At 49.4% G+C, this 12,084-nt stretch overlaps 1 protein-coding gene across 1 annotated transcript in view; it reads left to right on the top strand.

Moving 5' to 3' along the window:
• Positions 1-11,689, top strand: part of TRPV1 (transient receptor potential cation channel subfamily V member 1) — a 24,196-nt gene extending 12,507 nt beyond the window's left edge. The window contains exons 10-16 of the mRNA XM_006167590.3: positions 931-1,001; positions 2,558-2,723; positions 3,110-3,176; positions 7,074-7,390; positions 8,612-8,739; positions 9,153-9,268; positions 10,785-11,689. Coding sequence (XP_006167652.1) covers positions 931-1,001; positions 2,558-2,723; positions 3,110-3,176; positions 7,074-7,390; positions 8,612-8,739; positions 9,153-9,268; positions 10,785-10,957 — 1,038 coding nt within the window. The 3' untranslated portion in view covers positions 10,958-11,689. The remainder of the gene's footprint in view (positions 1-930; positions 1,002-2,557; positions 2,724-3,109; positions 3,177-7,073; positions 7,391-8,611; positions 8,740-9,152; positions 9,269-10,784) is intronic.
• Positions 11,690-12,084: the final 395 nt, after the last annotated feature.

Below are 12,084 nucleotides of genomic sequence, written 5' to 3'. Positions count from 1 at the left end.
CCTTCATTCTCCTCTCGGGATCTTGGGCACGCACGCACATGCGCCCGGCGTGAGTTTTAAGCCACCGGGTCCGGGACACAAACCGCGGTCGACTATGTGGGAATCCAGCGACATAGCCATTACGCTAACTGCTGGTTCCCGCTCCAGCTTCTTTAAAGAGGAACAAGAACTTAAATAAGGACAAAGAGATCTGAATGCAGAATAGGAGATAATTGTGAATTTTTTTTATCGCCAATCTTTTTGGTCAAAGTTATACCCATTTTTCCCCCTAGTGCTCCACCTGTAGGGAGTCTTTCCGAATCCTGGGGATGTTGTCTTCACAGACACATCTGCCTTTCTTTTCACAATCGTGGTTTACATGAGAAGAAGTGCCGGGCCACAGTAGCAAGTGCAGCTGGCATAGAAGCGTGTGTGGGAAATGCAGGATTCGCTTGTGGGAAATGCAGGATTCGCTTGTGGGAAATGCAGGATTCGCTTGTGGGAGGGAGCAGAGGGTGTGGGCGTCCCAGAGAGGACCTCCCAGACGCCAGTGTTTAATCTGGTGGCTTAGTCCGATGGAGGCTCGCTCAAAGAATTTTCACTGTTATCCTTAGATAAAGAAAATTAAGAAAAAAAGTACCAACTAGAAAGAAGAAAAAAATCTCCAATCCTCTCATTCGATGATAGCAATTGATAACATTCTGATGATTTTCCTTCTGGCCCTTAGTTCCAGAAGAAGTACTTTTGTCATCCCACTCTGTATTTTAAAAAATCTCTCCTGCCGGGGTCACATAAGACGACCTTGTTAGCCTGACCCATGCTGTCCCACTCTTCGTGACCTTTGCTGTTGAACACGCCAGGGTCCCCGCTGAGACCCCATGTAGGAAGCATTCTGAGTTCTCACCATCGAGCTCGGCTAACATTTCCTGCCACCACTCTGCTTACCTGTAGATTCAGTATTTCCTGCAGAGGCGGCCGTCAATGAAGACCCTGTTTGTGGACAGCTACAGTGAGATGCTCTTGTAAGTGATACTGGGTCTTGTGCTTCTTTTGGCCCAGGGCTGAAGTGGCAGTGGTCAGCTTAACGCCCAGGCTCAAGTAGTCCCGGCCCTTCCCTTGGTTACTCCCAGCCTGGTCTTGGCTCACTCACATAGTAGGACCTCAGTAGACACGTGGAAGGAATGATGAAAGGCACTCAGTATTTGCTGAATGGATGAACACTAAGAGTCTACTCCGTGCGAGAATCTGTGTACCAGGAACTGGGCGAGGACAAACACTGCTGTGGGCTCGTGTGCCCTCCAGTCTGAGTGAGAGGTAGCCTTGCTCACTTCTCCACCCATTGGTCCATCCATCGGCCAGTCACTGGGTTGGCACTGAGTACGGAGATGAAATAAACATGTTTCCTTCCAGGAAGTCCTTCGAGGAATTTCCAATCTCTCTCTCTCTCTCTCTTTTAATTGTATTTTTTCCCCTTAGTTTTGTCAGAGGGCGAATGTGGTTGCCAGAGAGAAACAGAGACAGACAGAGAAAGACAGAGAGAGAAAAATCCCCAGTGGGCTGTGTTCACGCCATAATCCCTTCTCCATTTCTCCATCCTGTCCAGATTTTGGGCATGCACACACATGTGTCTGGCGTGCTTTTTAGGCCACTGGAGCAAGGATTGAAACCACAGAGTTGGCCATGTAGGATCAGGCACCTTTAACCAGTAGGCCCCAGAGCCTGCCCAGAGTCTCCAATGTTGAAGGCAGGGTTTCTCAGCCTTGGCCTTGTCCACATTTGGAACTGGGTAACTCTTAGCTGTGGTAGGGCAGGGCTGTTCTGTGTGTTGTAGAATGTGTATGTGCCAGCAGTTCTTTCCCACCCCTAGTCTTGATAATAAAAAATGCCTTCAGATATTACAAAAGGACCCCCCCCACACACACACACACCCTTGAGCACTAGGAGATAAGTCAGGAAGGAGATTGGGGCTAAAGCAGTGCTTCTCAGGCTTTTTTCATTATTGCCTTTTTTTGAGAGAGAGATTTTTCTTATAGGGTACATATATTCACTAGAGAAACAGAGAGAGCGAGAGAAACAGGGAGCAAGAAATCACCCCTCTCCACCGCAAGGGGGATGTCCATACCACAATCCTCTCATCTCCATTCCCCTCTCTGAATTTTGGGCATGCACACACATGCGCCTGGTGTGAGTTTCAAGCCACTGGGTCTGGGACTTGAACCATGGTCAACCACGTGGGAGTCCAGCACCTTAACCACTACATCACCTACTAGCCCCTGTTATTGCCTTTTTAAACATTGGTTTTTCTAATTGTCCCCTCTACACCATGAGGGTTTAATGCCACAATGTGCTGTGTATCCATTTCTGGACTGTATATATTCAGGCCTATGCTTCATACATAAGAAAATAAAATTTTGTGCCCCCTAACAAATTTTTGCCCCTTGGGGGCGATGTTGCTCCCATGGAGACTGCATGGGCAGAAGGGAGCAGGACAGCACCCTCAGTTGTCCGCATGGCTAGCAGTGGGGGACTCTCGTTTGTGGAGTGTGGTAGACAGAGCTGCCTGTCCCTCCACCTGCAGCTTCGTGCAGTCACTGTTCATGCTGGGGACGGTGGTGCTGTACTTCATCCATCTCAAGGAGTATGTGGCCTGCATGGTGTTCTCGCTGGCCATAGGCTGGATGAACATGCTCTACTACACCCGTGGCTTTCAGCAGATGGGCATCTATGCCGTCATGATCGAGAAGGTGGGTGCTCCGGACCCTGCTGACCTCATGGCTGTGTGAGACCCTGCCCCACAAACTGACCGTACTCTCTGAGTTGGGGAGGTGCTAGTTCAACTCTAGCCAACCACCTCAACCCCCAAAATCAAGCCACTAGCCTTGACCCTGAGAGAGCTCCCCTGAACTTGACCCCTCGGCTTACCAGGCCTCCCTCTCACAGGCAGAACAAAGCCCATGGAGGAGGGCAGGGCAGACGACTCCTTTGTGGCACTGAGTTGAAAACTACCAAACCAAACCTTCCTGCATGCTCTGTATTCAACCTGGCTTGAGATTAACCCCCAGGCTGAGGCCCTTCCTTGGGCTGCTCCTCGGTCTGGACGTGGCTCTGACAAGCCTGCTCTCTCCCGCAGATGATCCTGAGAGACCTGTGCCGTTTCATGTTCGTCTACATGGTTTTCCTGTTTGGGTTTTCCACAGGTGATGGGCTGGGTGGGGCTGGTAGGAGGGTGGGGCTCTGCTCACCTCACTTCCTGAGGGCACGGGCAGGGGTAGGTGAGGAGGAGCCAGGTCGGGGGACAGGTGGGTGTCTGGATGGGACAGAGGACATATGCAATGAGCTTGAGAACTTGGAAATGGGACTCATAAAATGGTTTAGGTAATCACGGGGGCAGGAAGTGCTGCTTGCTTCTAGTATAGATGTATTTGGCTCTTTTTGTGTGTGTGTATTGTAGTTGTTAGATTTTTTTGCTATAAGTGTGTGCACTCACTGGAGAGACAGAGAGACAAAAAGTGAGAAATCACTCTCCCAGGGGGATGACCACACTGCAATCCTTTCTCTTCCATTCTTCTCTTGGGATTTTGAGTAGTCATGCACATGTGTCCAGCATGAGTTTTAAAGCCGCCGGATCTGGGACTCGTACTGCAGTTGACTATGTGGGAGTCCAGCAGCATAACCATTATGCTATCTGCTGGTCCTACCCATTATTATTTTTTAAAAATTATTTATTTTTTTATTTATTCACTCATTTATTTTAATTTGACCAGACACACACACACACAAACACACACACAGAGGGAGGGAGGGAGGAAGGGAGGGGGAGAGAGAGAGAGAGAGAGAGAGAGAGAGAGAGAGAGAGAGAGAGAAAGCCACCAGGTCTGGGACTTGAAGCATGGTTGACCATGTGGGAGTGTCCAGTGCCTTAACCACCGTGCTACCTGCTGGTCCTGTGTCTATTTTTTTTTTTTAATGTTTTATTTGGACATTATTTCAGACTTAGAGGAAAGTTGTAAGAGCAGTACAAATAGCTTCTCTGTACTCCTTATCCAGATTGCCCCTATTTTGCCACGTTTCACTGTACCCTTCTCCCCACCTCCTCCACTTAAAGAAAAGGCTGAGAATAAATTGCAGACAGGATCCACCCTTTACCACTAAATGCTCCAGTATTTCCTAAAAACAAGAGCATCCTCTTACATAAACAGCACAGTGATCAGGATCAGAGAAGTTACACTGACCACACTATTAGCTCACCTAAAGCTGTTATTCAGATGTCTCCAATTGTTCTGATCACGTCTGTTATGGAAAATGAAAATTCTGCATCGCGTGTTGCATCCTGTTGTCATGCCTCTTTAGTCTCCTTTAACTGGGAGCAGTTCCTCAGTCTTTCCCTGTGTTCTGTGACCTTAGCATTTTTTAGGGCTTTTTTTTTTTCTTTCTTCTCCTTCTTCTCCCCCCTCCCCCCACCCACCCCCTGCCTTAGGCACTTATGCTAGCTGGAGAGAGACAGTGAGAAGGAAAGTGGGAAATACCCCTCCCCCCAGAGGAAATGACCGTGCTGCAATCCTTTCATCTCCATTCTCCTCCTGGGATTTTGGGCATGCATGCACAGGTGACTGGCATGGCTTTTAAACTGCTGAGTCTAGGACTTGAACTGTAGTCAACCATGTGGGAGTGCAGAGCCTTAACCATTATGCCACCTGCTGGCCCCAGGACCTTAGCATTTTTAGTGAGTAAAGGCCATTTGTTCTGTAAGGTGTCTTTCAATTTGGGTATATCTGATGTTTCCTCAGGATTAGATTCAAGTGTGCATTTTTGCTCAGAATGTCCAAGCAATAATGTGCATTTTATCAGGAGTCATGTGATGTCCGTTTCTACCAGTTCTGGTGATGTTAACTTTGATGACTTGGTTTTGATGGATCAGCCAGTGATCCATTAACACTGTGATGTTACTATGTCTCTTTTTGTAATCGATAATTTGTGAGAAGGTTCTTGATACTAGGCCACTCACTCTCCTATTTCTCATCCGACTTTCACTTGGTAGTTTCAGCATCTATTGACAATTTTTACCTGAATTGCTTAATCCTACTGGGTTGTTGGAAAAGTCATGACGTATCCTTTCCATGTTTGCTATGCAAAAATGTATCATGACTTTTCTGACAACCCAATCTAATGACAGAAAGTGAGAAATCAGCCCCCACCGCCCAGGGGAATGGCCATGCAGCAATTCCTTCTCCTCCATTCTCCTCTTGGGATTTTGAGTATGCACAGATACACACTCAGTGTGAGTTTCTTTCTTTTTTTTTTTACTTATATATAATTTTTAAAATTAATTTTTAAAATTTATTTATTTTTTGAAACATTTTGAAAAATTAATTTACATTCATTCCCTAAGCATCGTCACAGCATATAAAATGTGATTTCCCATCCAGAGTATAATACATAGTGGCTTAATCATGCACGTTATCATCAATAATTTTCCATTTCTAGTTTAATATATATGTATATATATATTTTTTACCCCTATTTCTGATCCTCAGTCCTTTCGCACCCCCTTCCCACACTATCTCTGGTGTCTACAGTTGTTTTTCATTTCTTTTCTCCCCACATTTTATTGATCACACAATTTCTTAAATAATCTACTTTCAATAGCAAGTTCAGCTGGTAATTTCAAGGAAAGCAGTTTTAACTTTAATAAATCAAAGAAATGCTAAGGAACTCTGCTTAAAACTTAAAGCCAGGAACAGGTTAGGATTCTGTTCAAATAGTAGGTACATGAACTTATTGACAGATCAAGATGGGACAAAAATCCTTAAAACTGGAAAACAAAACCTAGAAGAAAATCAATGTTTTACTCAGAAGTCATAAAATGCTATTTCACCAGTTCAGTCTCATGTACTTTATCTTCTGTTGTGATCCAATCTTTCTGATTAAATTCTGGGATATAATATTCAACTCCATACTTGTCCCTATGATTAACTTGGCCATTTTCTTAGTTTTTGAACTCTCATTTCTGTGTGTCTGTATTTAATTTTCCTGGTATAGCACTCCCTTCAGAACTTCCTGGAGATCTGGTCTGGTGCTGGTAAATTCCTTCAGATTTTGTTTATCTGAGAATGTTCTTGTCTTTTCTTGGTGTGAGTTTTAAGCCACCAGGTCTGAGACTTGAACCAGGGTAGACTACATGAGAGTCCAGAGACGTAACCATTATGTCATCTGTTGGTCCCCAAAGGATGGTTTTCTAACTCCTTCATTTCTTCCACATTGATTAGCTGGCATTTTTGTTATAAGAAAGAGCTTTCTATTCTCTGACGTTTGTTGATTTATTTACACCAGGACGGTCTCATGGCCGCCGATTCTCACTTTGTTAAATGGGTTATAATACTTAGTATCATTTACTCTGATGCTCAGATTGTCAGAAATGTGGTCATTGGGAGCCTTTTCTCGCTAGCTCTCATGCCCTTTCACCATGCCTTCATAATGTTTTGAGCACATGGCTCTCCTTTGACCCTCATCTGGGTCCTGCAGCTACATGGTTCACTTATACCCTCCCCTGTCCTCACCCTGCAGTTTGTGTTGAAATCTCTGGGAAGGATGGGCCATTGTGACTGGGAGGGTCCTAACAGGTGTGGATTCCAGTTTCTGGATATAAAGGCCAAAGAGCCCATCCTGCTGTGAGCTGCTCAGTGCCCATTTTTCTAGAGTGGCTCTCTAAGGGACCTAGGCAGAGCGTGATGGACACGGTGAGTGTGGATCCAGGGCTGACATGGAAGGTTGAACAGGTTGTGCACTGTGCAAGAGTGGCTGTATTATCACTGCACATATATAGACTTGTTTAACAGTTTTCCCCCAGCAGATGAAGAAAACATAGTCTCCTTATAACAAGACAATATATTATGAAAATTTTCTGATGGTTTTGAAGAAGGGGTGCTTTAAAACACACACACACACACACACACACACACACACACACACACACAGAGCTGCCTCATGGCTGAGCAGCATTCTTGTTGCAGATCCATCCTGGGATGAGAGTGTACATTAGGGAACCTGGGGTCTTGCTTCTGATCGGCAGCACCCCCTCTCCCCCTGTCCTACAGCGGTGGTGACGCTGATCGAAGATGGAGACAGAAACAGAACATCACCTGAGTCCACGATGCACAGATGGCGAGGGCCTGGCTGCAGAGACAGCTCCTACAACAGCCTGTACTCCACGTGCCTGGAGCTGTTCAAGTTCACCATCGGCATGGGTGACCTGGAGTTCACCGAAAACTATGACTTCAAGGCTGTCTTCGTCATCCTCTTACTGGCCTATGTGATTCTCACCTACATCCTCCTGCTCAACATGCTCATTGCCCTCATGGGTGAGACCGTCAACAAGATCGCGCAGGAGAGCATGAACATCTGGAAGCTGCAGGTGAGCTGGCCAGTGAGGTGTGCAGCCAGTGGGGTGGCAGCCGCTCTGTCTGCTGCTTTGCACCGCTGAGCATGCGAGCCCCTGCAGGATGTGAGGAGGGGGCAGGAAGCCCCGCCAGGCCTGGCGATCCTGCAGCAGCACCTGACTCCGTGACTCCTTTCCTGCAGGCCACCTACTGAGGTCACCTGTGTGGTGGTGTTGGACTAGCTCAGCTGGTGTTCTTTGACACTGTGCTTGACGGTGGGCTACATGGTCCCAAGGAAAGGGAATGGAGAGCTCAGCCCCATGGGGTGTCCCTCATAGAGGAACCTGGCCTAGGGTTTAGGTACTAGAGGCCAGATGCAGGGGAGCAGCCAGTACGGGCAGGACCTGGCAGCTGCCTTCCACAGCCATGTGGTTCACGCCTGCCTCCCGACCATAATACAAGTACCCTTCTTATCCCGTAGCACTAAGACAGGGACTATTCTTTTTTTTTTTTTTTAAAGAGGTTTTTGCTATAGGGCGCATGTGCTCGCCAGACAGAGAGAAAGAGAGACAGAGAGATAGAAAGCGAGAAATCACCCCCCAGGGGGGATGGCCACTCTGCAATCCCTATCCCTTCTCCTCCAGTCTCTTCTCGGGATCTTGGGCACGCACACACACGCACACGATGTGAGTTTAAGCCACCAGGTCTGGGACGCGAACCGTGGTCTACTACGTGGGAGTCCAGCGACATAGCCATTATTTTAACTGCTGGTCCCCGGCAGGCACTATTCTAAGCATCTTATTTGCCTGATCTCATTTATTCCTCACAACAATCCTATGAGGTGTATTCTATTACTGTCCATTTTTGGATGAGGGCACTGAGGCACGGAGAAGTTAGGAGCCTGGGTTCAAGGCCACACAGTTAGGAAGCCCCAGAGTCAGGATTCAGCCAGGCAGACCCCCTGTGAAGGCCATGTGCTTACCTCTGTGAGCTCCCCAGGAAAGGGTCTGGGAATCACTCACGGGGTGGCCCTGCCCAGACCCAAAGGGCACCAGCAGAGCCCGGGCAGGGGATGGATGGGCTGAGCCCCTTCCATGGGGTGTGCACCACCAGGATGCAGAGGGCCCTGGAGGTCCCACTGGGAGATGTCTGCGGCTGGGAGGGAGCCCAGGGAGGCTGATCCTGGTGCCCAGCACTGGTGGCTGGGTGGCCCCTGGATGAGCTTCTGCTCCTCTGCCCTTTGTGTCTGCCTGCAGAGAGCCATCACCATCCTGGACACAGAGAAGAGCTTCCTCAAGTGCATGAGGAAGGCCTTCCGCTCGGGCAAGCTGCTGCAGGTGGGTTACACACCTGACGGCAAGGACGACTACAGGTGGTGCTTCAGGTAATGTCAAAACATGGGGCGCTCCGGGCTCAGCCATGGCACAGGGCATGCTGCAGGCCTCTGCACCCACCACAAGTGCAGGGAACTCTCCCAAGGCCAGCTGTAGGTATGGGGATACCCAAGGCTAGCTGTGGGCATAGGGGACCCAGCTTAGATCTTAGCTGATGGGACCCAAATGCTAAATACTGGAAAATTTGAAGTGTTCAGAAGCGGGTCATCCAGTGAACCAGGAACCCAATAACAGAAGTTTGATGTGGTTGGAGAACCCATCTTCAGGGATGGGGTTCAGGGCCTTCTCTGCCCTCCCCACAGCTCTGTCTGCATCCTCACCTACGGGCTTCCAGGGTTGGCTGGGAAAGCCAGGCATGGCCCTCAGCCACCTGCTCCTGCTCCCCTGGTCCCTCACCCCGCAGGGTGGACGAGGTGAACTGGACCACCTGGAACACCAACGTGGGCATCATCAATGAAGACCCAGGCAACTGCGAGGGTGTCAAGCGCACTCTGAGCTTCTCCCTGCGGTCAGGCAGAGGTGAGGTATGAGGGGTGGGTGCTGTGGCATGGAGGGGCCTCCCTGGCTGGTGGCTTGATGCTGTGTGGGAGAAGCCTTATGGACCTCCCACTCCATGCAGGCCTCCCTGACCCAGCTCCCAGGGTCTGAGACTCAAACCTCTTGACTGGCCATGTGGATCCAGCTTCCTTAACCTCCATGCCACCAACTGGCCCTTCATCAGGTTATTTAAGACCCCTCGTATAAATAAAGACATTGACTGGGTAAGAGAGATCACATAGCAGTGTTAATTAGGACACCATTGGGGGATGGATGAAGGTCCCCCGGTTGCACATGTAAACTAATTAGTGAATATTTCCTATGAATTTTGCTTCTCTACCCAGCTTTGTAGCAGGAGAAGCTCCATGCTGACCAGTCAGGTAGTTCAGTTAGCAAGGACATCTCCCCACCAAGCAGTGCAGGTGACTGGGCAGGGGTGAGGGGCTCCAAAAGTGCTCAGCAGAGTGCTGGCCCAGGGCAAGGAGTTTGGACATCAGAACTGTGAACATTGGGCACTGGAGGTCTCATGCCTCCTTTGAAGGCCTTGGACAAGGGTAGGCCAAGTAGTTGCTGGGGCTGGACGTCCCCACCTCTCTGTCAGCCCATAGATGGTAGTCTGGAGCACTGGGTCTGTCTCTCCATGGAGCCCTCCTGTGGCTATGTCTGGATTTCCTGAGGGCTCCTCCTTCAGACTGGGGTTGGGAGATGGGCCTGTGTCAGCTTCCAGGCCTGGGCGAAGCACCAGGACCTGGAGAGCTCAGCTGGAGTGGTCATGGTGGGACCAGCCTCGGGCATTCCTTTTGCTCTGAAATGCAGCCACATGTTGGACACTGGCAGAGCAGCCTGGGTCTTGGCCGGAGTCTGGGAGATGTTGAATTGGTTTTCTGGATAGATCAGATCCAAGGGGCCCAGCAGAGGCTTGGCTGGCCAGGGCTCTGGCAAATGGAAGGAGGAAGCACAGCTTTTCCTCTTGGCTGCCATTTTTCTGAGATGGCCAGAAGGCTGGAGGTGGCTGTGGTGGGTGCCACCTGGGACTTCCTCAGGAACTTCCTGGGGTTTTAGGCCACAATGGAGGTCCCCGCCCACGGCCTAGTGTCACTATGCTTCCCTGGGGGAGAGGACTCCACACCCTGACTCTTTGGCTGGTGTTCCTCACCCTGGGGCTGATGCTGTGCTGAGCCGCTCATGGGGCAGGCCCCGGTATGGCTCTGTGGAGCCCTTCTCTCCCTCCTGCTTGGGCAGGAAGGAAATGGAGGCCGAGAGAGGAAAGCGATGGACTCTCATGAGGCCACAAGCAAGCCCAGTGGGGAGGAGGAAAAGAATAAAAGTGGCCATCAAGGTGGACAAGACTCCTTGAGCAGCTGAGGGAAGAGAAAATTGCGCCAGTCCAGGTGCCTCAGGAAGCAGCTGCATGCCTGGGCCTCCTTGAACTTCTGACGTCAAAAACGAAATGTTTATTTGTTTGCACCCAAGGTAGTAATGATGTTTCCTCCTTCAGTTTCAGGGAGAAACTGGAAGAATTTTGCCCTGGTTCCCCTTTTAAGAGATGCAAGTACTCGAGATAGGCACTCTGTTCAGCCCGAAGAAGTTCATCTGAGGCACTTTGCAGGGTCCCTTAAGCCAGAAGATGCCGAGGTCTTCAAGGATTCCCCGGCTTCAGGGGAGAAGTGAGGGGGCCACAAGAATGCTCTCAATGCCGGACCTCAGGATACCACTGCCATTGGGGGCTGTTTAGGAAACCCCAGTGCTGTCGGCAGCCAGGCCCACCCAGGAACTTTCCCGAGACCACTGGATAGCCTGAGGGAAGTACTGTCAGAGGCCTGGGAAGAGACATGCCCCCAACCATCCCTGCCCCCAGGTGGCTCTCCCAACAGGAAATGACCTCACTTCCAAGTTTTTATCGACGTCATTCAACACATGAATGGTAAATTGCTACTGGAACACCTGGGGGCCCTTGTTTTCTTTCATTTTATGTTCCTGTGTGCAAAAGTAAATGGAGTCCAGGAAAACCCTTTTGAGAGAACAAAAAAGATCCTTTACAGTAAAGTGCTGAAGCCCCTCCTTTCTGTATCATGCTTAATGTCTCGCCTGCCCAAGGTGGTCTGGAGGGTGAGGTTGTTTACTCCCCAGGGAAGGTGGGGGGAGCCTGGTCCTCTTCCCAGCTTTGGTGAAACCAAGTCTTTCCAGGAGTAACTTCTTGCTTCTTTGTGATCTATCACAGGCTCAAAAGTATTAGCTGCTATTGTTCAGATAAACATTTAGAACTACATCCCCAAGCCACCGGGAGAGAATTTACGGTGATCTTCCACTTGTAGTGGTCACGGTTCTGCTCCCCTGTGGTACATGCTTCCACCACATCCATCCTGTCACCCATCAAATGAATAAATATTACATAGACACATATACATCATACCAAGTGTGACATTTGTGTCAATCATTGCGCTGGCGTAGCTAATTGGCTCCGTGGAGTCTGTGTGGACGTGTGTGCGTGTGTGTGTGTGCACACCTGCATGTGCACTACCCTATATGACTAGGAGCTTCTGGTCACTCTTTAATTGTTACCCATGAGCGAGAGCATTCCTTCACATCAATATCTGCCGCAAGGGCCCGACAGCGGTGTAGCAGTAAAACATGATGCTCCGTGAGGCTGATCCACATGAGGAGGTTCCTGGTTTGTGTCTGGAGACCTCCCTGAGTACACTGGGCATGCTCATACCCATGAGCCAGTGCTGGCTGAGGCTGGGGATGGATGACTGTATCTGTACCCTGTTGGGGGTGTAGTCTCTCCATCTCTGTCT

This window comes from Tupaia chinensis, unplaced genomic scaffold (genome assembly GCF_000334495.1).
Source record: "Tupaia chinensis unplaced genomic scaffold, TupChi_1.0 Scaffold144899_1, whole genome shotgun sequence".
NCBI classification, from domain to species: domain Eukaryota; kingdom Metazoa; phylum Chordata; class Mammalia; order Scandentia; family Tupaiidae; genus Tupaia; species Tupaia belangeri.
Note: the sequence above shows the minus strand (reverse complement) of the source record. Positions and strands in the feature narration are given on the sequence as shown.